This window comes from Heterocephalus glaber, unplaced genomic scaffold, assembly GCF_053883595.1.
Source record: "Heterocephalus glaber isolate CG9 unplaced genomic scaffold, H.glaber_assembly_v1.0 deba00001586, whole genome shotgun sequence".
NCBI classification, from domain to species: Eukaryota; Metazoa; Chordata; class Mammalia; order Rodentia; family Bathyergidae; genus Heterocephalus; species Heterocephalus glaber.
The window spans coordinates 9182266-9208705 of record NW_028258364.1 but is presented as its reverse complement, the minus strand read 5'-3'; the positions used below and the strand labels follow the sequence as shown (position 1 = coordinate 9208705).

The 26440-nt window shown below is 40.4% G+C and overlaps 1 protein-coding gene across 1 annotated transcript in view; it reads right to left on the bottom strand.

Annotated features, from left to right (window-relative positions):
* Positions 1-26224, bottom strand: part of Larp1b (La ribonucleoprotein 1B) — a 130179-nt gene extending 103955 nt beyond the window's left edge. The window contains 7 exon segments of the mRNA XM_021236490.2: positions 6534-6699; positions 6924-7079; positions 13341-13481; positions 15624-15798; positions 19432-19491; positions 20227-20285; positions 25379-26224. Coding sequence (XP_021092149.2) covers positions 6534-6699; positions 6924-7079; positions 13341-13481; positions 15624-15798; positions 19432-19491; positions 20227-20285; positions 25379-25904 — 1283 coding nt within the window. The 5' untranslated portion in view covers positions 25905-26224.
* Between the last annotated feature and the right edge of the window lie 216 nt (positions 26225-26440).

Here is a 26440-nt window from a genome sequence, read left to right as displayed (position 1 = left end):
GAAGCCATCTATGAAAAACCAATAGCCAATATCATACTAAGTGGTCAAAAACTGAAATCCTTCACACTAAAATCAGGAACAAGACAAGGATGTCCACTATCACCACTCTTGTTCAATATAGTTCTGGAAACATCAGCCACGGTAATTAGACAAGAGTAAGAAATAAAAGGAATAAAGATAGGTAATGAAGAAGTCAAATTGTCATTATTTGCAGATGACATGATACTCTATATAGAAGACCCCAAGAACTCCACCAAAAGTCTTCTAAACTTAATAACCAAATACAGTCAAGTAGCTGGTTACAAGGTCAGCACACAAAAATCAATAGCTTTCCTCTACATGAATGACAGACTCACTGAGAAAGAAATAGGGCAAATAATTCCTTTCACAATAGCATCCAAAAAACTGAAATACCTAGGAATCATCCTAACGAAAGAAATCAAAGACCTCTTCTCTGAAAACTACAGCACTCTGAAAAGAGAGATTGAAGATGATATCAGAAAATGGACAGACATCCCCTGCTCCTGGGTAGGAAGGATTAATATAGTGAAAATGGCCATACTTCCAAAACTGCTATATAGATTTAATGCAATTCCAATTGAGATCCCAGCAGCATACTTCATGGACCTTGAGAAAACAATCCAAAAATTCATTTGGAGCAAGAAGAGACCCAGAATAGCAAAAGCAATTCTAGGTAACAGAGACATGGCAGCGGGTATCACAATCCCCAACCTGCAACTCTACTACAAAGCTACTGTGACAAAAGCAGCATGGTACTGGCAAAGAAACAGACCTGAGGACCAGTGGAACAGATTAGAAGATGCTGAAACAATGCCAGACACACTCAGCCATCTCATCTTCGATAAAGGAGCCTAACACCCTCACTGGAGGAAAAGATAGCCTCTTTAATAAATGGTGCTGGAAAAATTGGGCTTCAACTTGCCAAAGATTAAAACTAGACCTATTATCTCTCGTCATGCACTCAACTAAAATCAAAATGGATTAAAGATCTAAATATTAAAATAGAAACTCTGAACCAGTTGGAACAGAGGTTAGGTAGAACTCTTGAAGACATCGGTGTAGGAAAAGATTTTATGAACAAAACCTCAGTTGCCCGTGAACTAGCACAAATAATCAACAAGTGGGATCTCTTCTTATTAAAAAGCTTCTGTACAGCAAGAGAAACCACCAACAGAGTGAAGAGACAACTCACAATGTGGGAAAAAATCTTCACCTGCTCTTCCTCAGACAAAGGTCTACTATCTCGAATCTATAAAGAACTTAAAAAGATCAGAGCTCCCAAATTTAGAGACCCAATCCAAAAATGGGCATCTGAAATGAACAGACATTTCTCAAAGAAGTAGAAATAGCAAATAAATACATGAAAAACTGTTCAACATCACTGGTCATTCGAGAGATGCAAATGAAAACAACACTGAGATTCCACTTCACTCCAGAAAGAATGGCTGCTATCATGAAACCAACCAATAACAAATGCTAGCGGGGCTGTGGGGAAAGAGGAACCCCTCCACTGCTGGTGGGAGTGTAGACTGATGCAACCACTGTGGAAATCAGTATGGAGATACCTCAAAGAACTAGGACTGGAAGTCCCATTTGACCCTGCAATTCCACTGCTGGGGATATCTTCCCCAAAGAATTAAAAGGATCATACCACAGTGACATATGTGCCCCCATGTTCATAGCAGCACAGTTTGTAATAGCTAAAACTTGGAAACAGCCCAAATGCCCATCAAATGGAGACTGGATCAAGAAAATGTGGTTTCAGCCATAAAACATGAGAAATTAGAGACATTTATAGCTAAGTGGACGCACACTGAGGTGATACTCTTAAGTGAAATAAATAGGACACACATGTATAAATACCAAATAGTTTCTCTGGTGTGAGAAACTGAAAGTGTAAATAAGGACTAAATGTATAATAGGTAATGTGAAAGAGGAAGAAAAGGGGCAAAGGGGAAGGAAGTGGGAGGTCTAGGGGAAAGGATAGAAGGGAATGGGATTAATATGAGAAAATGGAAAAATAGGAACAAAATCTTTGTAAATAGGGAGGACTGGAGGGGTTGCAGGGAGGGCTGGGCAAGGCTGAAAAATAAGAACCAAGAGAGACTATGTAAAGGTGCAAATTTCCAATGATGAATGTCATTATACTGTATACCTAAAATGTACCAATGATTAGAATGAATAATCGATAATGTAAAATAGGAAGAAAAGGTCCAAAGGGGTAGGGGTAGTGGGAAGGGCAGAGGAAAGGAAAGAAGGGAAAGGAAAAATAATGAGAAATGGAAAAAATGGAAATAAAGTCTTTGTAAATAGGGAAGTGTGGAGGGCGTGAAGGGAGGGCTAGGAATGGGGAAAAAATAAGAACCAAGATGCATCATGTAAAGGTACAATTCCCAATGAGAAATGTAATTGTGTTGTATACCTAAAATGTACCAATAAAAGAATTTAACCAAAAAAAAGACAATACTTTAATTTGGTTAACATTACAGTATTTAAACATAGATATATAACAGTTTAATAGAACATAAAAATAGCAAAATAACGTACTGAGTTACTAATTTCTCCTTGTCTGAGTACAAACTTCAAATAGGATTATTTTCCAAAAAACATTAAAGTGTTTAGAACAGCTTCATCTAAATATAGAGAACTAAGAGTTCATTTTACTTTAAAATAGTTCAGTAATGAATTTATTTTAAGAAAGAGTCTCACTATGTAGCCCAGGCTGACCTCAAACTCACAATCCTCCTGTCTCAGCTTCCCAGCTACCTCTCCTTGGTTCATTTAAACAATAAATAACAAAATAAGCATATTTCAACATATTACCTCCCAACTTTTCCCCAATCAGTGAGAAGAATGGTATACTTCAAAAATATCCTTTGTGGAAGTGATTTAAATGTAGTTTTGTTTCATTTTCTAAATTGAAAAAGTAAGCCAGACATGGTAGTGCACACCTATAATTCCAGCACTTGGGAGGCTGAGGCAGGAGGACTGCTGCCAAGTTTGAGGCCAACCTGGGCTACACAGTGAATTCAAGGCCAGCCTGAACTGCATAGTGAGACCTAGTCTCTAAATAAAGTACTGAAATTGTATAATACTTGTGAACTCTAGTAACCAGCAGAAAGCTGAGTAAACACTTAGGGAACCCATGAGAACATGTACACTACACACAACTATATTTGAATGCTGAATTAGGTTATCTCTCTTTTTTTTTTTTTTTGGTTGCTGAGAATTGAACCGAGGGCCTCCTGCAATGCTCTGCTACTGAGAGCAATTCCTCCAGGTCCTCCTCCTCCTTTCTTACTAACTGTAAGACATAAACAGGTAACAGGGATAGGGAGCGCAGCTCAGTTTAACAGTGTCTGCCTAGCACACATAAGGCCCTGGGTTCAATTCCCAGCAAAGCTTTAAAAAAAAAAGTGAACAGTAATGTTAACAGTGTGATCAATGACTGCAAATCTTAAGATACAAAGACAATATTCAAAATATATTTACTATTAGCTTTTGAGAAATACCTGTTTAAAAACCTCCTTCTAAATAGAGCCAAACAGGAGAAAATGTACAAAATAAAACAAATCAATGGTTTGATGAGATAACCTACAGTTTAATCATACACTGTTTCCAAATCACAGAGAAAGTTTTCAAAGAAGGGTGGCAATTTATGCGACAGTACACCAGTCCGTATTTCTGAGTATAAACCTCAGTGACTAGCTATCTTTGGACTATTTAAAACAAATTCTAACTCTAGGCATTTATGACCTTTCCCTAGAGAAGGGGGGAGAAAAAATCACCTCATTCAAAATGCAAATAAATACACAAATTTTCTTTGTAAGATGATGTTTATCTGATTATCAAAATACAAAGTTTTCACCAGGATGGCAACACACACCTCTGGGAAGCTGAAGCAGAAGGATCACAAATTCAAGCCCAGCCTGGGCAACTTTGCAAGACCTTGTCTCAAAATAAAATACAGTAAAAGGAGCTGCGAATGTAAATTCAGTATGAAAGCCCTGAGTTCAATCCCTACCTCTGCTAGAGAGAAGAGGAGCAGACAAGGGAAAGGAAATAAGGAGAGGGGAAGGGAAGACCAATTTTAAGAGACAAATTACTTATATTAGGGTTCTCCAGAGAAACAGAACCAATAGCTATAGCTATAGATACACAGTGCAAGCTTTCGAAAATGTTTGTGAAATACTATTGACATCTCAGCAATGCTAGAAAGTCATTACTCTTAAGCACTGAAAAAAATATAAAACTTGAGGACATTACTATTCTGATCTTTGTTATACCTCAAAGCCCTATTCACAGTGCCTGGTAGGCACATAATAGGTATGGTGAAACTCTAAAATTTTAGACATTAAGACCAATATTTTAGTCATAACTATTCTTGGATACAAATTTTCCTGAGTCAATAATAAATTTCCCAGTCTGGAGAGGTGGCACATGGCTGTAATCCTAGCACTCTGGAAGGCTAAGGCAGGTGGACTGCAAGTTCCAGAGCCTGTCTCCAAATTTAAACAAAGGGCTGGGGACTTACCTCAATGGTAGAATGAGCTGGATTCCATCCCCAGCACCATAAACAAACAAAAATTTTTAAAGGCTTCCCTTTAAATGTAATACTTTGTGAAAACCAAAACATCTAAATATATTCATTAGTCCCCCTATTACCTATATATATATTTTTAAAACTTCTAATAAAGTACAAACATTCTAATCTCTAAATTTGAATGCCAAGACTGGTCTCAACTGGAAACAATCAAAATTTTTAAAAATTAAACAGTCTGATATGAAATCTCACTGAAAATTATTTCTTAACCATTTTGGTTACCTTTAAAATACATGTAGCATCATTTTGCCACAAGTAGAAGGAAAACTTTAAGTAACTTCAAAAAGAAAAATCTAACCCTAATCAGCTCACCTATGTACTATATTAGAAACCTCAATGACAAAGTCAAACCATGACTTCTCAAACGTAGATTTCTATTAATCAAAGAATGCTAACAATAGCAAGCCTCCCTAAACCAGATGGGCTTTACTGCCGAAAACCCTACTGCTGAAACAATAACAGAAAGGAGTCATGATATCATGGTGTGACATTTTGCTCAGTGTCCTAGTGGACATTACCACGTCCTACTGTAGCAGCTCTGGATTCTACACTGCATGATCAGAAACTTTGTTAAAACTAGAGTAGCTCTGCTCCTCCCTCACTTGTATGAGCATGTGGAGACCGATTATGCTGACATGGAGCTGCACGTCTGCTGTCAGGTCTCAGAAGGAACTTGGCAGCAACAGCCACAAAAAAGGAATAATGGTAGGAAGTTAATAGTCACATATCAGGCACTTCCTGCCAACAAAAAGACCCTTTCTTCAGTGTATGCATCAACTGTAACAAAAGATGCAAGGACAAACTGAACAAGTTGCTTTACACTGTAAGCCAATCAAATTCACATGAAGGCACTCAAGAAGGTGCCCAGCTGATGCAGTGAAGAAATTCCTTTCTAAGAACAAAGCAGAGCTCATTTTCTTTCCTAAATAAAAAAGTTATGCTCTTTCAAAAGTAAAGTAACCCTTTCCCTTCAGCTTGGAAAGGTAGAAAAAAAATCAAATTTTATAAGGTGGTTCAGCAAATCACTTGGGTAGGATTTTTCTCATGACTAAATAAACACATCTCTTTACTTACATAGAAACATACAAAATTCTCTGTAGAATACAAATATGCAGAGGATTTTTCTTTCTTAAAGACTAATACTTGTCTGACTTCAAAATCAGTATCCAGAAAGCAACTGTAAGGAGTAAGGCTTCTGAACTAAAAGATTAAGTAGTCTTCTTTAATATGTGCCCCCAAAAAGAACTTGGATATAAACAAACTCAGATTCACAAGTTAGCAGAAATAAAATCAGAAGCTATCTGCCGCTATTTCTGTCACTTATGTTCATTTGCAAAATTTTAATATACCTGGGCCGGGGATTTAGCTCAGTGATTCTGCCATCTGCCTCACAAGCACAAGGTCCTGAGTTGGATCCCCAGTGCAAAAAAAAAAAAAATTAAAAATTAAAAAACCCCTCAGAAAGACACTATTACAACAACATGAATCAACTATACCTATCTACTTACATAATTTTCTGGGCTTTTGTGTTTGTTTCGGAGCTAGGGACTGAACCCAGGGCCTCACTCATGCTAAGCAAATGCTCTACCACTGAGCAACATTATCCAATCCTTTTAGATATTTGAGACAGGATCTCACAAAGTTGCTCAGGCTGGCCCTGGACTTGTAATTCTCCTATCTCAGCCTCCAAGGAGCTGAGATACACACTACCACATCCAGCCAAATATAATCTTTTAAAAATACTTATTTTACTAGTATTTCCTAGAAAATATAATCAATATTAACATTCTCTAACTTTTATTAATAGTTTAAAAATGTTATATTCACTTTCAGGGTAACTATTCACATAAAAGTTTGATATTGCAACAAATTTTACTATTCCATATAATTACATGTGACATCAACTTACATTTGCCGTTTAATATATTTTTTAAGCAATGTTTCCTCCACAGGATACACCTGTACGCCTGTCCCATCATCATAGTAGTACATCATACTGGCATTAAATTCCGTTTGAGATGGCTGATCAGTCCTTTCACCGAGTTCTCCATATCCATACGTATACTCAGAGTTCACTTGATGTGAATAAAAAAACAAGAAGGGTGATCGCAGATTTTAAATAAAGGAAAATCCAAAGTGAAGTACTTCAAGGGTTAATAAAAATAAAGCCATCTTTATTACCAGACAAAAAAAAACCTAGTTAAAATACAATAAAGGACAATGTGAAAAACTAACAGATGGTTTGCTCCCTTTTTTCAAAGCTCATCTAATTTAACAAAACAAAAAAATTATGTCATACGTCGAGGATTTCCTCTGCCTCGTCCTCTTCCCCATCCTCGGCCTCTTCCTCGGCCTCTTCCTCGGCCTCTAAAGGAACCTCGGATAGTGCCACCCTCACTTCTCACACTGGATACTTCATCTTGATCATCTCTTTTTTCTCTATCTTGCCTCCAACCTTTGTAAAACAAAAATAGTTAATACATCCAGTTTGCAATAGAATGACACAATTATCTGTATGAAAACATAGTAAACCTTCCCTCAACTTTAGAAGTAGTGAAAGTAGCCACGCTGTCTTCAAATATACACTTAGAAGAAATCTGTCAAAAATATCTGACTGCTTTCTCTGCCTCTCTGCTTCCTGCCACCATGGAGATGGGAGAGGAGCTTTGCTCCTCTATGCCCTTCTGCCATATTTCCACCAGCCGACCATGGACTGAAACCTCTGAAACTGTGAGTCAAAATAAACCTTGTCTTTAAAAAAAACTATTTCTGGCATAAGAGGGATTATGTTTAGTAGTGGCATATAAAAGAGATTTTAATAAAATATACTAGAAAGATATAGGTCCATTGTGAAGATTGCTCAATTAAATATTCATAGTACAGTTCCAAACCTACTAAGTTTAAAAGATATAAAATTCCTAAAGCAGGGCTGGGGATTTAGCTCAGTGGTTTCGCCGCCTGCCTTACAAGTGCAAGGACCCGAGTTCGATCCCCAGTACCAAAAAAAAAAAAAAATTCCTAAAGCTATGCCAGGGATTTAGCTCAAAGGCACCATGCCTGCCTTGCAATCACAAGGTCCTGAGTTTGATCCCTGGTACCAAAAAAAAAAAAAAAATATTCCTAAAGCTAGATGTGGTGGCACACAGGTTTAATCCCAGCACTCTGGGAGGTTAAGACAGCAGGATCAAAAGTTCAAGCCTGGGCTGAGCAACTGACTCCAAAAGCCCTCAGTTTAATTCCCAAAACCACCAAAAATAAAAAGAAAGGAGAGGGGAGAGGGGGAGAGGGGAGACAGGAGGGAGGAGAGAGGCGGGAGGAGGAGAGAAAAGGAGGAGATGGGAGAGGAGGAGAGAGGAGAGGACAGGAGAGAGGAGGGAGGAGAGAAGAGAAAAAAGACCCAACTCAAAAGAAAACAAAAACAAAAACTTTTCAAGCTGGGGGTGGTGGTGCATGCCTGTAGTCCCAGTACTCAAAAGGCTGAGGCAGAAGGATCACCGTGAGTTTGAAGCCAGCCTGAACTACATAGCAAGACCCTGTTTCAAAAAACCAATAAAAGGGCCAGGGATTTAGCTCAGTGGCATCGTGCCTGCCTCAAAAGTGCAAGGTTCTGAGTTTGATCCCTGGTACCACAAAAAACAAACAAACAACTTTTTCATAAAATGTTTAAGGGTGTTTATATATAAGACATTCCATTTAAAGAAAAACATTACAGGGCCAGGGATTTAGCTCAGTGGTTCTGCCACTGACCCACAACCGCAAGGACCTGAGTTCAATCCCTGGTACCAAAAATAAAAAAAAAAGAAAAATATTACAAAGAAAATAAGAAAAGATACATGAAATACAATATAGGAGTTATATCTACAATATAGTACATATAATAACTCATATTACTTTCACACAAATACAAGACACACACAGAGAAAAAAGAAAATGACTAAAACATTAGTAGGGCAAATAAATACACAAATGGCCAATGAACATAGAAAATGAAGCTCCACCTCACTGCCCATGAAAAATGAAATCAAGATAATGAAGGAGTCTTTCATCTACCAAGTCTAGAAGACATTTTAAGATCCTGTAATATCAAACAGAAAAGATAGAGCATTTGTATACTGGAAATAAGAGTGAAAAACTTTAAACAGAATAATCTAATAAATGTAAAGATAAGCAAATCCCAGAACAAGCATTCTCAACCTTAGAACTTCTGACTCTTTGAGTGTGTGGGGCAGAGGGGTCTTGAGCACTGGATGTTTAGCATCATCCATCCTCTCCACCCCCAGATACCAGGAGTGTTCTCGCAGTACCCCAGTTGTGGCAATCAATAGTATCTTCACACATCCCAAAATCTTCCCCCGGAGAACCACTGCCCTAGGCTCTCTAAAGTCCATCCCTGATGCTTCCCATAAAACAGTCTTTTTCAAACATTTCTGCTGGAATCTGCATAAGCTTTGTATCATAACCCAATCAACTTACAAAAAACTTTAATATAAAATACAAATACTGTGAAAAAATATTTACTAAGTACTCTATCAACATTTTTAAAAACCAGATCATGACCTCATATACGAATTTCCTACTCCTCACACAGGTTTCAGTCTGCAGCCTGAAAACATTATCACAGAGAGCCTCTTGCACTTGTGTGATATTACACATGCATTAAAATATTCATGGTGGTACTTCAGTATGAAAAAATACAAACGATTCAAATGTCCACCCACAGTAAACTGATTTTACCAAATAGTGAAATATCTTTTAGCAGAAGGAAAGAAAAAGAATGAATTACAGCAAGACAACCAACATGTATGAATCTCAGAAAATTAAGACTAAGTGAAAAAACTGCTGCCAAAGAACTTGTTAATGAAATCATACTGCAATTTCAAAACATGCAAAAAACTAAGACATTCAAGCATATTTTTTCTCAGAGAGGAGGCAATGGGATGACAATGCACAGGACACACAGGGAAGTTTAACTTATGTTCCTTGGGTGTTTTGTTTTTCTTTTCTTTTCTCAAAGAGTCTATGTAGTTTAGACTGGCCTTGAACTATGTATCCCAAATTGGCTCTGAACTTGTGGCGATCCTCCTGCCTCTGCCTCCCGAGTGCTGGGAATGTAGGCATGCACCACCATGGCCAGCTAATGTGTGTTTAGCGTACTAAGTTTCCAGGTTTGTTATATTATTATTCTTTATGACTTCACTTGCAAATTTTCTTATAGTCTCAATATTTTAATTAAATATTTTAAAAATTTAAGAGTATCCAGTATTTTTATAATAAAACCTTTACATGATATATTTTTTTGTTTTGGTACTGGGGATGAAACTCAGGACATTGTGCTTGCAAGGCAGGCAGCGGAACCACTGAGCTAAATCCCTGGCCCACATGATGTATTTTTTTAAAAATGAAAAGGCAAAAAGGTCTTTTTAAGTCTTATAATTTAAAAGTGGTATTTTATAAATAACAGAAAAATCTGACAACATTGTTAGTGACACGGAAATTAGCGATTTTCATAGATGATACTTTTTTTAGGATATCACTGATGAAGTTACTTTCAAATAATTCAGCACAAAAAAATACAACAAAATTACTAAATCTAGATAATGGTTAGGCAGTATTCACTGTATAATTCTTTCCACATTTAAAATTTTCCAGGCTGAGCATGGTGGTGCATGCCTGTAATAATGAGTTCAGGGCCAGCCTGAAGTGCACAGGCAAGACTCTGACTTAAACAATTTAAATAAAAGTTTTTTGTAATTGGAAATTTTTAAATATTATGTTTTTAAAAGAAAAAAACTGTCTTCTGATTCAGTCACAGAACACATGCCTTATCAGGCTTATAAGGTTGTAGCAAAAATCTTTAAAACCAAATGATCATTCTATTTCACATATCCTCTTGTCCTCTGCTTTCTGAAATCTAAGCACACCCTGTTGAAACATACCTATAAAATGACTTTTTTATATTTGAGGGTTTTTGTTTTGTTTTGTTCTTGAGTTGGAGCCTTGCTATGCTGTCCTGGTTAGTCTCGAACTCATGGACTCAAGTGACCGCCCCCTACCTCAGGCTCATAGGTAACTTGGACAACAGATGAACACCACCGTACTCAGATGTGGAATTTTTTAAATTTTTATTTATTTTTATGGTACAGGAGATTGATCCTAGGGCCTTTGTTCTGAGGTAAATTCTCTACCCTTATTTCTTACTGAAGTCAATGACTAAGTCTCTAATTTGCCCAGGATGGGCTCAAATTTGCAATTTTCCTGCCTCAGCTGCCCAGAGTCTGGGGATATAAGTAGTGCCACCACACCCTGCTCATAAAGTACAATCTGGATGTTGGCTGTCCTCAGAGTAGCACTACTGGGAGATGGTGGAACCGTTGGCAGGTCACTGAGGCATACCTTGGGAAGGGACTGCAGGACCCTGTCCGGATTGTTTCCTGGCTATTCATGTGACCTTTCCTCTGACACCATAGGCCCAAACCAACTGGGCCATGGATCTCGGACTGGAAGCCAATATAAACTTCTCCTTACTTCATGAGTCAACTATGTCAGATATTTGTCAGTGACAGAAAGCTAACACACCACAGGATGGAGCAATCAATCTGCTCATCGGCATTTACTTAAGAAACAAAGTAGCTCAGTGGTAGAGCACTAGCAAGATCCTGAGTTTGATCCCCAGTACAGCAAAAAAAAAAAGTATGATGCCATGCGCATTTGCCTCTTAATAGCCCAAAAGTAGGCAAAGCCAATTATCCATCAACAAATGAATGGATAAAGGAGTTTATCCATTCAAAAGAATACTATTAGGCAATAAAGAGGTAAAAACTACTAATACATGGAACAATATAGATGAATCTAAAAAAACAATGCTGAGGGCTGGGGATGTAACTCAGCGGCACTGAGCCTAACTCGCAAGTACAAGGTCCTGAGTTCAATCCCCAGTACCAAAAAAAAAAAAGCAATGCTGAGGAGCCAAGTGTGGTGGTGCACACATGTAATCCCAGCCCTTGAGAGGCTGAGGCAGAGGATCGCCATGAATTCAAGGCCAGGCTGGACTACATAGTAAGTTCAAGGCCAGCCTGAACTACATAGCAAGATCCTGTCTCAAATCGCCCTCCCCTTCCCCAAAAAGTGCTGAGCACAAGGAAACCAAAGTACATAAAGCATATTGTATAGCTACATTTACATGAAATTCTCAAAAAGTGTCCTACAATGACAGAAAGCAGACTAGTGGTTAGGGTTGGTTGAGACAGACATATACATTTATCAGTACCAGGAATTGAACCCAGGGCCTTGCACATGCTAGCAAGTACTCTTTGCTACTGAGCTACATCCCCAACCCTTTTTCAGACAAGGTCTTCCCCTGGTTGGCCTGAAACTTATGATCCTCCTGCCTTCAGAGTAGCTGGAACTACAGGTGTGCGCCACTATGACCAGTAGAGCTGTTTGTTGAAAAAAGGACCCAAGGGTTGGAGTGTAGCTCAGTGGTAGAGTACTTGCCCACAAGCCCTGAGTTTCATTTCCAGGACTACATAGAAAACCAAAACAAAATGAAACAAAAATTGAAAATGGATAAACTATCGAGAAGAGGCTCCCATAAGCCAAATCTGGAAGTTTAAAAATGAAGTGTAATTATCATATTAAGTTATAACACATTAAATAAAGAAGCTATGAATCCACAATGTTAACAGAAGTTATTCCTTTCAAAATTCATAAAAACAATGCAATAAAAAAAACCCAGCATCTGTAATCATCATAATAATAACTCAATTTGGCAAGAATCATTCCTGGAAGCTAAAGCTCCTGTGAAAAAATCTGATGAATAATCATATCCACAGCCTCAAAGCCTCACAAAGTATATACTAATCACAAAGGAGGAAAGAGCATCTTTAGAGTCAAAAATCTGAAGTACTTGACCAACTCAACTAAGGGTTCAAACCAGTATCATATGCATTCTCAAATTACGTGCACTAACAGGAAAACTGTATCTGTCAAAACCTCACAGCCCAAAACCAATCATAAGGAAGCACCAGAAAACAAAGTGAAGAGTATCTATGGCAAACTATCCTATAATCTTAAAAATAAAAAATCAAAGTCATGAAAGACAAACCAAGAGAACTGTTAGACAAAGACAGTCTAGAGGCTGGGGATTTAGCTCAGTGGCACCACACCTGCCTTGCAAGTGCAAGGTACTGAGTTTGATTCCAGTACCAAAAAAAAAAAACAGAATCTAAAGAGAAAAAGCAACTGAAGACAATGTGTAGTCCCAGGGGTGGGGGAGGTAAGGAAATAAGAGAGAAAAATCTGCCCATGAATGGTTAAACTTCAGTGTTAATTGTGCTATGGAAACCAGAAGCAATGGTGCACACTATAATCCCATCTACTCTGGAGGATCAGGCAGTAGGATCACAAGTTCAAGACCAGCCAAGGCAACTTAGCAAGACCTGTATGCAAATAAAAATTAAAAGGGGCTGGAAATATAGCTCAGAGGTAGACCACTTGCCTAGCATGCACAAGGCCCTTGCTTCGATCTTCAGTACCTCAAAAATAAAAATTTTAAAACTGTGGTTATACTGTTTTTATGAACTATGGCCATAGGCATTTATGGTTAAATAGACAAAGTGTCTGCAATTTACTCTCAAATGGTTTATATTATAGTTACTAATACAATAAGCACTACAGCTAAGTTTTTTAGTCATATTTCTCTTAGAATGTAACTTACTTTGTGTATCATTTCTCCTATTATTATGTGCTGACTTATTTGCTTCAGCTTGACATCTTGAGTTATTCCGGGATCCAGATCTTTCTTGGCTGTCTGGCCTAAGATCATCTAAGTGGAGCGGTACCCACTTGTGCTTATTAGCTTAAAGAAAACAAGATAAAATCATTTAGTGGCAATGCACAATTTTCACTAAAGCTTTGCAATTCTGAAAGCATTACGAATTTTAACTCAGTAGCTTACAGGGATTATTTGTAAAGTACCAAAAGAATCTTTTCCTGTTTCACATAGATATTTGATAAACTTACTTAAGTTAAATGTCTAAAAATCAAGTGAAAAGCCAATGGTGGAATGCTATTAGAATTATTTTAGTATATTGTGCTGCTGAAGTGAGCACATTTTTTTTTTTTTTTCCGATATTGGAGCTTGAACTCAGGACCTTGCGCTTGTGAGGCAGGCACGGTGCCACTGAGCTAAATCCCCGGCCCTAGAGTAAAATTTTTTTTTAATTTTGTATCAGGGATTGAACTCGGGTCCTTGCACTTGCGCAGCAGGTGGCAAAACCACTGAGCTAAATCCCTGGGCTCCCTAGAGTAAAATTTTTGAAGACTTTCATGAATTCCAAAGTTAAAGTTTCTTATTCATTGTTCTGCCCAACTGACATTTTTTACTAAAATAAAAAGGCTCAAGGCAAAGGAAAAACTACAAAATAATTAAGGGAAAAGAAGTAATAGTGTCAATTAAGTACTGATTTCCTATAAATCCCATAAACCTATGGATCAGATGAAGGACACAGAACATGAAAAAAAATCTTAAAAACTCTTTAAAACCTTTCATAAATTCTATCAACAACATTCCCAGGCATAAGCAAGCCCTTCTTTCCATGTAAGAAATATACTCTTGGCAGGTGTGGTGGCGCATGTCTGTAGCCCCAGCACTTGGGAGGATGAGGTAGAAGGATCACTGCGAGTTCAAGGCCAGCCTGAACTACATGGGGAGACCTTGTCTCAAAAATAAATAACCAAAAACACAAAACAAAACAAAAAACAGAAGTATATTCTCTAGGAGATCAATTCACAGCTTGATTTTATGAATACTCTTCAAAATATCTGGTTGATAGTGTTAACCAATCAATTTTCAATAGAAGCAACTAATAAGCAGGACAAATTTTAGGATGTCAGGTCCATCATCTGTATGAATTCTAGACAGCTAAACACTACTTATGTCTCTAGGAAGCAGAAAAAAAGTGATAAAGCGGTTAAGAAGTGAAGTTTTTCTAACAATACTTGGTTGCCCTGTTTTATCTACTTTTCAGCAATTAAGCCTTGCTTACTGTATCAAGGGATCCTAATACATATCCTGCAGCAAATAAAATATTCAGGAAAAAAGCAAATTATTCAACTAAGTGCTCAGTATATGACAGCCTGTTAGTTCCAGAATTAAGAAGTTGTCTGGCATCTATTATGCCATTTAACTTCCCCTCCCATGTTGTTGTATTTACTGTGCCTTCACATACTGTGTATTTACATGTTGTATTTACCATGGAGCAAATGTTTCAATGGCCTCTGTGGCACTCAAAATAAAGTGATAGATAGAAAAAATAAATAAATAAAGTGATAGAGCTGGGATAACTCAAGTAGAGCACTTGCCTGGCATGTGTGAGGCTTTGGGTTTCATCCCCAGTACTTTAAATAAATAAATTCATTAATTCCAAGTTACCAGGCCATTTGGGCTATGGACCATGTCTACATCTCTCAGCTTCTCTGCCATGTTCTCTGGGCTAAAAACACTGAAGAGTAAATGCTTTTACAAAGCAGGCAAATTATCTGTCTCTAGACACATGAAAAGTACAGAGGAGAAAATGGAAAAGGATGTAAAGACAATTCTTTTCCCTTCAAAGTGTAATTTTTAGCAAATGAAGGAAAAAGGCAACTAAAAATGTCCTCTATTTTCTCTGAGAAAAATGAGTCCTGAAAAACTTCATTTCTTCAAAACTCCATAAGAAACAGGGAGCAGTTCCAAAGCAGATATAAAAGAATAGTAATCACACAGCTTTTTGTATCTACTACCAACAAAGCTACAACCGGAACTTCATCCCATTTTCTTGCATACAGCAGCATATGAGTGCAGGAAAGAAAAGGAAAGCCTACCAGTCCAGAAATGTTACAATAACAAATAAGTAACTAAGGCAGATGGTTTATCCACTGATGAAGACCACAGACAAGTATTGATTACTACAACTTTCTTCAAAACTTTAACATCAAGAGGAAGATGCAGGTAACTGACCTCTCTTTCGCTGATTACTTGATTGAGCCTCATTCTCACTCACATTTTCACCAGGACCATTGAATTTTGTTTCCCGGTTTTCTTTGCTCTCGCTGTTACTTCTCTTTTCAATCTTCTCTTCTTTTTCTTTTCTAATTTGTGGCTTCTTACTTCCTTGGCTTAGGACACTCTGAAACTACAAAAGGTTTTCTGAACAAAATAATTTTTCATTAACATTTTCACGAGCATATCTAAAAATCTATAATATAACTTACCTAAATATTGTAAAACAAATGACAAATTTATGAAATATAAAAAACTACATTTCACTGGGCTTGGTGGTGCATACCTATAATCACAGTGCTCAAGAGGCTGAGGCAGGAGGATCACCACGAGTTTGAGGCCAGCCTGGGCTACACAGTGAATTCAGGGCTAGTCTCAATTACACGGTGAGACCCTGTCTCCAAAAACCAAAAATAAATAACTAAATAAATAAACTACTTTTCAAAAGAAAACATGAAGAGAAAAAAAAAAGTCAAAATGCAGGCTGGGAGAAGAAAATACCTGCTAAGTATTTGATAAAGGACTTATATGTAAATGTATAATGAACACTCAAAATTAAGTAATAAGAAAATAAATCCAACCTGGGGCTGTAGCTCAGTGGTAGAGTGCATATCTACCACACTTGAAGCTGAGGGTTCAACCTTGAGTACTACAAAGAACTACAAAAAAAAGATTACCTTTTTCTTCCCCCAGTATTGGGGGTTGAACGCAGGACCTTCACACTAAGCTACTAAATTGCTCAAACAGGGCATGAACTGGTGATCCTCCAGCCTTAGCCTCCCTGAGTGCTGGATTACAGCTTGTGGCATGAAGTGCATTCCAACACTCTGGGAGGCTGAGGCTACAAACTGGAGCCAGCCTGGGCCACTCAGCGACTTAGCCAGACCAGACCCTGCCTCAAAATATTAAAAAATGTTAAAAGGGCTGGGGCTAGGCCTTGAGCTCAATGCCTCAGTAACAAAAAGAACAGCCCAATGTGCTGCCACATGCCTATAATCCCAACACTCAGAAAGCTGAGGGAAGAGATCATAAATTCAAAGCCAAACTGGCCGTGGTAGCACATACCAGTAATCCCAGCACTCTGAGGCTGAGGCAGGAGAATCTTCCTGAGTTCAAGGCTAGATAGACTAGGCTACCCAGTGAGTCCAAGACTAGCGTGAGCTAAGTGAGACCATGTCTCTAAAAAAAAAAATTAATGAGGATGTAAATTAACTGGAATTCTCATACACTCCTGGTGGGAGTACAAAGTTTGGTGGTGGGCCAGGGATTTAGTTCAGTGGTTCCGCCGCCTGCCTCGAAAGCACAAGGTTCCGAGTTTGATCCCTGGTACCAAAAAACAAAGTTTGGTGGTTAATTTTTTTTTTTTTTTTTTTATCATTTTGAAAGAGTCTTGCTATGCAGTTCAGGCTGTCCTCAAACTTACTATGTAGCCCAGTTTTGCCTCAAACTTGTGGGGATCCTCCTGCCTCCACCTCTGCTGGAATTACAGGTATATACCACCACACTCGGCCTAGTAGGTCCTTAAAGAGCTAAACAAATAGGTATCATATGATGCAGTTTTTCTACTCCTATTTATCTACCAAGAAAAAAAATGAAAGCATATGTCCATGTAAAATTTTGTACACAGATGTTTATACAGCAGTTTTATTTGTAATACCCAAAACTGGAATCAATCCAAATGTCCATCAATTATAATTAAATTGACAAACTGCGTTTCAATCACACAGTGGAATACTACTATGAAACAAAATGAACTACTGACAAATAAAATGGGAATAAATCTCAAAATGATTATGCCAAGTGAAAGCCAAAAAAAAAAGAATACAGGTGTGGGGGTGTATGCCTGTAATCCCGGAACTCTGGGTGGCTGAAGCATGAGGACTACAAGTTTGAGCCCAGCCTGAGCAAGTTAGTGACTTACTGAGGCCCTCTCTCAAAAAAGAAGGGGGGGGAGCACTGAGGATACAGCTCAGTGTGAAGGCCCTGGGTTCACTCTCCAGTACTGGGGAAAAAAAAAAAAAGAAAAAGTACTATACGACAGAACATACCAGTCAGTGGTTGCTGGAATGGCAGGGATGATGAATAGGACACAAAGAATTACAAAAGGATATAATGAAAAAACTTTCAGGGGTAGTGGTTAAACTCATTATCTTGATGGTAGTAAAATTTTCATAGGTATATACCAGTTAAAACTCATTCAACTATATACTTTACATATGTGCAGTTTATTCTGTCATTTATACCTCAAGCTAAGCTATTTAAATTAATATACCTACAATGACATACCACTAATACTATACAAATTACAAACAGCAAAGGGTACAGAGTCAAATGAAAACATGTAACCACAGAGGCTGCCCCTCCAAAAAGTCTCCTGATAGGGTACATTAGAGCCATCATTCAGAGCTTCTTTCAGTTAAAATTAAAAATCCATTCACTGCACACTTCATAACATTGATACATATGTGCACATATATACATGCATGTATATGCATGTACACTTAGCTCTTTGACCCAGTGAAAAAATTATAATCAAAGACACACTTGGGCCAGGGTTGTAGCTCAGCAGGCACAGCATCTGCCTGGCAAGCACAAGGTCCTGAGTTTAAGCCCCAGTACCCCCCAAAAAAGATGACATACTTATAGTACAAACTTTCAAACATGAAACAGGCTTCAGTTGACATGTTAAAAAATCTTTTCCATAAGCATTACAGCGTGGTGACAGACAGGTACCTCTATCAACTCCCACACCTCACCCTGCTCTCAACCTAGGAATACAACCAGATGAGGGAAATATGATGAAAGAAATCAGGCACCTGGCCAGACATGGTGACACATCCCTGTAATCCCAGTACTCTGGAGGTCGAGGCAGGAGGATCTCTGAGTTTGAGGCCAAGTTGGTCCGAAGGTTGTGGGTTATTGTTAAAACTGAGTTTGGGGCCAGCCTAGGCTACAGACTTAGTTCAAGGCCAGCCTGAACTACATAGTGAGACCTTGTCTCAAAAAACCTTAATAAGGCTGGGGATTTAGCTCAGTGATTCCACCACCTGCAAGTGCAAGGACCCAAGTTCGATCCCCAGTACCAAAAAAATAAATTTAAAAAAACCCTTAATAAAGAGGGGAGGGGCTACTGGGGGTGTAGTTTAGTGCAAAGGCTCTGGGTTCAACTCCCATTACTGGAAAAAAAAGGAAAAAAAAGGCACCTGAAAAACAGATAAAGACTATGAAAAGGGTAGCTGCCAAATTTTCAACACCTCTTTATCAGTGTATATAATTTAGTAAGAATACAAAGTCTTGATTCATTATCATTTGTAACATGTTCATTATTACAGAAATAACAGGTAAAGCTTACTGTAGGAAACACTTCAGTCACCAAGTTCATTACTAATACTACTGACAACATCAAAAGATGACTAGGAATTAAACATAAAAGTACTCTTACCAATAGATTAAGTTTGTACATATGTCCTTCACAGTGAAATTTTTTTAGGTTGGTTTGTCTGTTCTTGCAGCACTGGGAATTGAACCCAGGACTTTCTGAGCTACATCCCCAACCTTTTTTAAATCTGAGACATGATTTTGCTCACATTGTTAAATTGCCCACGCTGGGCTCAAACTCGTGCTCTTTGTGCCTCAGCCTCCCAAAGTGCTGGGATTATAGGCATGTACCACCATGCCTGGCTTAGATTTTAAGTAAAATAAATTCTGCATGTTAAAATGAGAATATGTGCCTTTTAACTTTTAAAGGCCTTAAAATAATACTTACTCCAGTGTTCACTAATTCACCTGGTGTTGGCCAAAGAGCCATATCGCTGAAATCGCTGAGCTAAAAAAATAATACATAAATGTTATGTCTGCAGATTCTATTTTTCAATGTTTAAATAGAAAAGATATTTGCTAAAAGTGATAGCAATTTTAAAAATCACCCATATATATTTAGATATAAAGGTATTTGCCAAATGAACTCAAAAGTTTCGCCAAACAAAACACTTGATTTAGCTCAGTGGCGCCACGCCTGCCTCACAACCGCTAGGTCCTGAGTTCAATCCCCCCACCCCCCAATACCACAAAGACAAACAAACAAACAAAATACTTTGAGGGCTGGAGATTTAGCTCAGTGGTTCCACGGCCTGCCTACCAAGCACAAGGTCCCAAGTTTGATCCCCAGTATCAACAAAAAAACAAAACACTATGAAATAAAGATGTTTTGGTCTCATGAGCAAACTGAGCAGTACATGACATTACTCAGACACACATGATCATGATAACAGAAGTCTATGGGGATGTAGGAATAAAGGCTACAATTCTTTAGAACAGCAGTGGCAAATTGGCACTTGGGTAACAGTGGGGGGGGTGTCATCACTGAAAGCTGTAAAAGGTTCGTCACCACTGCTCTATACTATTAACTTCTAACTAATATAATTATCTGAGACCCTAATGACAATTTTCAAAATGAACGGAGTTAAGAATATTTCCTGATCGCAAGGACCCGAGTTCGATCCCCGGTACCAAAAAAATACATATATATAAAAAATAAAGAATATTTCCTGAAAAGACGTACCTTGTTGGATTTCTTTGTCTTGAGTATTCCTGCTTTTATAGGTTTTGGGGCACTGAGTTCTAAAGGAAAATACATGAAATTGTTTTAACAACTATTTCATTCAATATAGTTAGCAAAATAAGTGTTATACCAATTTCAGTAAGACTGTGTGGTCTTCACTCCTAACAAAATTCAAATTCCTAACAAGAAGTCAACTGTATTTAATATATAAATTCAAATTGGCCTTCCATATCCACATCAAGAAGAAAATGTGAATAGTTCAATTTACAAACTTATAGACCAAACCTTTAATATTAGAAAAATCAGAAATGTAACTGGAGCAAGGAGTGCAGCACTAGGGATTGAACCCAGGACATTCACATTGACCTACACCCCCAGCCCTTTCTTTTTATTTTTTATTTTAAGACAGGGTCTCAGCTAAGTGGCTAAGTTGTTCAGGCTGGGATAAACTTGCAATCATACTGTCTCAGCCTCCCAGAGTGCTTGGATTACAGGTGTATACCACCATGCTTGGCTAGAAGTATATTTTTAATATAGTAAAGTTCAACTCAATTTCTAATAGGTTGTATTTTTCTATGAATTCAATTAGCAAAGGTTCATTCAGAAAACAGGTCAGAAGACTTAACTATCTGTCCTAAGAAACAAACAGGTTTAACAACCTTACTAAGTTTTAGCTAGAATCAAGCCATAAGAAAGAGAATAACTAGTCTCTATAAAAAAAGTTTGTGTAAGACCATCACTGTACTTGTCCTTGACTTAAATAAAAGCACAGTGGTGGACAATTAAAGCCAAAAATATATTATCTCTAAATGCTGAAGCTTTTATTGCCTTTTAATTTTCTTCATTGCCTGGTCAAGATGACCAGATGGCAAGATCATCTAGGTGAACATCATTGAAAGTAAACATTAAAAACAAAAATAATCTTGGGATCTGCATCTTTATATATCACAGTAATCCAGCAAAGTATTAATCCTATCAGTCATGGCAATAGCCAATTGAGAGAATAAAGAATGTCTGAGTTAAGGGCCAGAGATTTAGCTCAGTGGTGCCCTGCCTACCTCCCCAAGGGCAAGGTCCTAAATTTGATCCCTGGTACAAAAAAAGAATGAGTTAAAAAATGAAGAAGCAGCCACTCAGGTGATACAAGACTGGAATCCCAGCAATGGGGAAGCTAAGGCAGGAGGATTATGGGTCTCAGACCAGCCTGGGCTACACACACAGCAGGACCTTGTCTCAAAAAGACAAAAATATCCCAGAACGGGAGGAGATGGGGAGGAGGAGGGAAAAGGGGGAAGTAAAAAGGATCGAGATTGGATATGTAAGTACCACTTCCCCATGAATATATTTATTATGTATTCTAAACATATACTCATTTTAAAAAAAGGAAGGGGAGCCAGGCATGGTGGTGCAAGCCTGTAATCCCAGCACTCAGGAGGACCACCTCAAATTCCAGGCCAGGCTCGGCTACAGTGAGCTCAAGGCCAGCCTGAATTACATAGCCAGACCCTGTCTCAAAACACAAAACAAAGCCAGGTGTGGTAGCCCACGCCTGTAATCCCAGCACTCAGGAGACTGAGGTGAGGATTAGTTTGAGGCCAGCCTGGGCTACATAGTGAGTTCAAGGCCAGCCTGCACTACAAAGCCAGACCCTGTCTCAAAAACCAACAAAACAAAAGGGGGAGGATATTAAAATTAAAAAAAAAAAATCCAGAAGCAATTTGGTTTGTCTTGCTTTTGCGGAAAAAGGGATTAAACTCAAGGCTTTGACACTGAAGTACATCCTCATCAATTTCATTTGAAATAATCTGAAATAAGAGTCTTGCTAAATTGCTCAGGCTGGCCTTGAACTTTCATATCTCCTGTCAGCCTCCCAAGTAGCTGGGATTATAGCCATACACTATCATGCCTGGCTGAAAGCAGTTTTAAATTAGGTATAGAACACTTAATTAAAAGAAGAAAGTGATGATGTAATCAGGGATGGGCAAATAGGGAATCTTGAATCTTCTATTTTTAAAGTACTATAAGTACATTAACACTCCTGTTGCCTTTCTACATTAGGTACCCATATACACATGCACATAAATAAATGTGTACGTGTGCATAAGAATAAAATATCTCATTAAGAAAAACTACACGCAGGAACCAGGTATAGTGATACATACCTGTAATCCTAGCACTCTGGGAGGCTGAGGCAGGAGGATTCCAAATTTGAGCCAGCCTGGACAACTTAAGTCACTTAGCAAAACCTTGTCACAAAAATTTTTTTCTTTTTTAGGGGCTTTTTTTTCTTTTTTTGGTCTTTTTTTTCCACTTTTCTTTTTTGGTACCGGGAATCGAACCCAGGGCTTCGCGCTTGCCAGGCAGGCGCTACACCACTGAGCTAAATCCCCAGCCCTGTCACAAAATTTTTTAAAAATTCATTTTCATTCATTCATTTAGAGGGCCGGGGACTTAGCTCAGTGGTGCCCACACCTGCCTCGAAAGTGCAAGGTCCTGAGTTTGATCCCTGGTACCAAAAATACAAGGGACAGGGTACTGCTATGCACTTCAGCCTAGCCTTGAACTCACTACATAGTCCAAGCTGGCCTCAAACTCATGGGGATATTCCTGCCTCTGCCTCCTGAGTGCTGGGATTATAGGCATGTACCACCACATCCAGCAAATAAAAAAATTTTTAAGGGCTGGGGAGGTAGCTTAGTACAAAGGCCCTGGGTTCAATCCCAGTCCTAAAAGACACATATGATGCAATAAGGAAAAGGATTAAAAATACAGATAAGTAGGGCAAAAATGGAAGCCAGAGATACATATGGCTTAGCGGTACAGCCACTTGCCTAACATGCTCAAGGCCCTAGATTTGAAACTGTGCACCACACCAAAAATGAAAACAAACAAAAACCTCAAGGGGAGGGGGGGAAAATCCTAACATTAGACTAACTTAAATATGCTCTGTACATTTTATATTTTATAAAAACTGCATGGTATATAGCCAGGCCTGATGGCATGTAGCTGCAATCCCAGCACTCAGGAGGGTGAGGCCGACAAATTGCAAATCTGAGCCCAGCCTGGGCAATTTGGTGACTTAAGACCCTTTCTCAAAACTTTAAAAAGGATTGGGGATGTAGCTCAGTGCAAAGGCCAAGTTCAATCACCAGTGCTGGGGAAGAAAAAAAAAAAGAAAGAAAGAAAGATTCCACTACCTGCCTTGCAAGCAGAAGGTCCCGAGTTTGATCCCTGGTACCAAAAAAAAAAAAGGAAAGAAAGGAGAACAGGAAGAAAAAGAATGAATGAAGAGGGCTGGAGATATAGCTCATCAGTGGTGGAGCACTTGTCTAGCACGCCTGGGTCTCTGGTTTGATCCCCACCACCAAATAAACAGGTTTTAAAAAAGAATGAAGAACATCATGTTAAGTGAAATAAGCTAGGCTCCAAAGATCAAGTATCACATATTTTTCCTCATATGAGAAAACTAGGGGGCAAAAAAGAGATGCATGAAAAGTAGAAGGGAGATTATTAGGGCAGAGGAAGAGGATGGGCAAGAGGAAAAGAAATGGGAGAGAATAAGGGAAAGAATGATCAAAGTATGTTATGAGATGCACAAATATGCCAAAATTAAACTCAGCCTAATATGCTCTAATAAAAATGTCCTTAAGAAATTTAAATTATATTATCTTCATATACTTCCTAGTGTAACTGGCACATTCTTTAAACTTTGTCATGATTCATAAAGCACCAGCAGAAAAAAAGAATTGAAGCTGGGCATGGTGGCACATGCTTGTAATCCCAAGGCTTGGGAGGCTGAGGCAGGAAGATCACCATGAGTTTGAGGCCAGCCTGGGCTACATAGTGAACTGCATAGTGCGACCCTGTCTCAAAAAACAAAAATTGATAAGAGTATTTCTATTTAAATACTGATTACATTTATGTTTGGGGTTATAACAACCATATATACCACATCCCTTTATCTCACTCGTCTTCACGACCCTGTAAATACGCTCTAATAAACAGTGAAACTAGCAAGTTATCAGCTTATCAGCTGTAATTTCGAAATTTAAAAGTTCAATTAATTTACAACTTAAATTAGAAAGCAAATGAAGGTACTGGTTTTTGTCTTCGTGTTACTTTGCATCCCCCCCCCCCCCCGCACTTGGTACCAGGGATCGAACTGAGAGCCTTGCGCTTGCCAGGTAGGCGCGGCGCAACTGAGCTGCATCCCGACCTTTTTTTTTTTTTTTTTTTTTTTTTTTAACTGTAGTTGCTACAACCAAACTAAAACACCAAGGGCTCCGTATGCTTACAGCCTTGACCAGCATGCAAACAAAATGGCATACTCTAACCTCTGCTAATGCGAATGCGGGCTAATTGAATGGCAGAAAACTATCATTTATCCAACGTGCAATCCACTCTCGTGTGAACTATCCTATCTCAATCTTTCCAACACAAAGCACTTTAATACTAACTACATTTAGCAGCCTCCTCTTCCCGCAAGGCTGGTGATCCAACCCAAAGACTCTCAGGTAAGCGCTCCACCACTGAGGTCGCCCACTCTTCCCTTTTAAAAAGGAGGGGAAGGGTTAAGTAAAACGAATTAAGAGGTGTGAGGTACACGTACACGTACCAGCTCCCACGACGTTCTTGCTAGGTAGCCCAATCCGGTCTCGAATTTGTCGTCCTTCTCCTTTAGCCTCTCCAGAAGTTGGGACTACAGACGTGTGCTACCGTCCCCCCTCCCCCCGAATCTCACTTTAAATAAACTACTTAGCAGTGTTTTGAAATGAGATTTCACAAAAGATCGCAATCTCGCTTCCACTCGAAATAAATCCTCTTGCTCCGACTCGCTTCAAACCTTTTAAAAGTCCACGGAAAACTGCCCACAGGATGCACAGTGATATCTAACGTCACTTTCTCAAGTCCCTAACACGTGGGGGCCAAACACGCGCGGCGGTGCCAGTCCGCCCGCGTTGCCAAGCTCCCCCCTACGTGCCCCAGCCAGTCACGGAGAACCTGAGGTCCCACCTCTTCCTGTCGCTCCCTTCCCAGATGTCCATTTATGTAAATAAGCAAAGTGAATGACACCTTGGCACAAAACACCTCAACTGACAGGGACGGGGCCTCCCCTCCCCCGTCCCGTGCCCACCGCGGGGCAGCCACAGACCTGCCTCCAGGGTATCGGGCGGGGGCGGCGACAGCTCCGTCGCGGCGGGGGGCAGGTGCTGCGACGGCTTTTTGGTCCAGGGATTCTCTTTAGGCGGCGGAGGTTGCAGCTTCTTCTCGGGGCCGGCCGCGATCAGCTTCTCCTGGGCGTCCTGGGTCGGCGGACCCCGCGGCGGTGGAGGAGTCGGAGTCCGCGGCTCCCCGGCGGAGGGGCCCCCGGAGCCGCGCGGCTTGTGCGGCTTGTGCGCCAGGTGCAGCGCCAGGTGCAGCGCCAGGGGCCGCACGGGCACGGCCCCCTGAGGCACGCAGCGCCCCAGCACCGCGGCCGGCGACGGCTCGCCCCGCGCCCCCGCGCTGAGGGCGGCCGTGGCGCGCTCCGCCCTCGACGCCTCTCCGCCGTCACGTTCCGGAGGGGGCGGCTGCTCTGCCTGGCGGCTCGCCGTCCTCAGCCGCGGCTCCCGGTCGGCAGCCACCGCGGGCGGGTCTTTCCGAGGGGGAGCGGCGGGCACCGGGGCGCGAGCGGACATGGTCGCCTCGCCCCAGCCGGGAGGCGCCCGGGACCAGGGAGCCCGGCCGTCCGTCTCTCCACCGGGGCACCGGCTGGCTCCGGCCCGGGACAGAAGACCCGAGAGCCCGCCGTCGCCGCCCACCGAGGCCGACCGGCGCCCGGCGTGCCAACCCTCCCCGCGTCGAGCGGGGCGCTAACCGCCCGCTGGCTTAGCGTTCCTCAGCGGCGCACGCCCAGAGTCCGCGACACGCGCCCGGCGCCGCAGCCGCGAGCGAGCCTCTACGAGCCGGACTGGAGCAGCTCAAGTCAAGTCGGCCCGGCGCGAGTCGCGAAGGCGGTAACTCATAGCGGGAGGGGCGGGGCGGGGCAGGGCCTCGCCTCCCGGGACGTGACGTGGCCGCTCGCCCCTCCCCGCCCCCTGCCGGCCGCGCGCGGCGGCCGACTGCAGAGCTCGCCCGGTCCCGCCCCAGCTGCTGGTCGAGGAGCGGGAGGGCAACCAACGGCTCTCCCCGGCCCGCGGGCTTCGGCCGCCCAGCTGCGGGCGCAGGGGCGGGG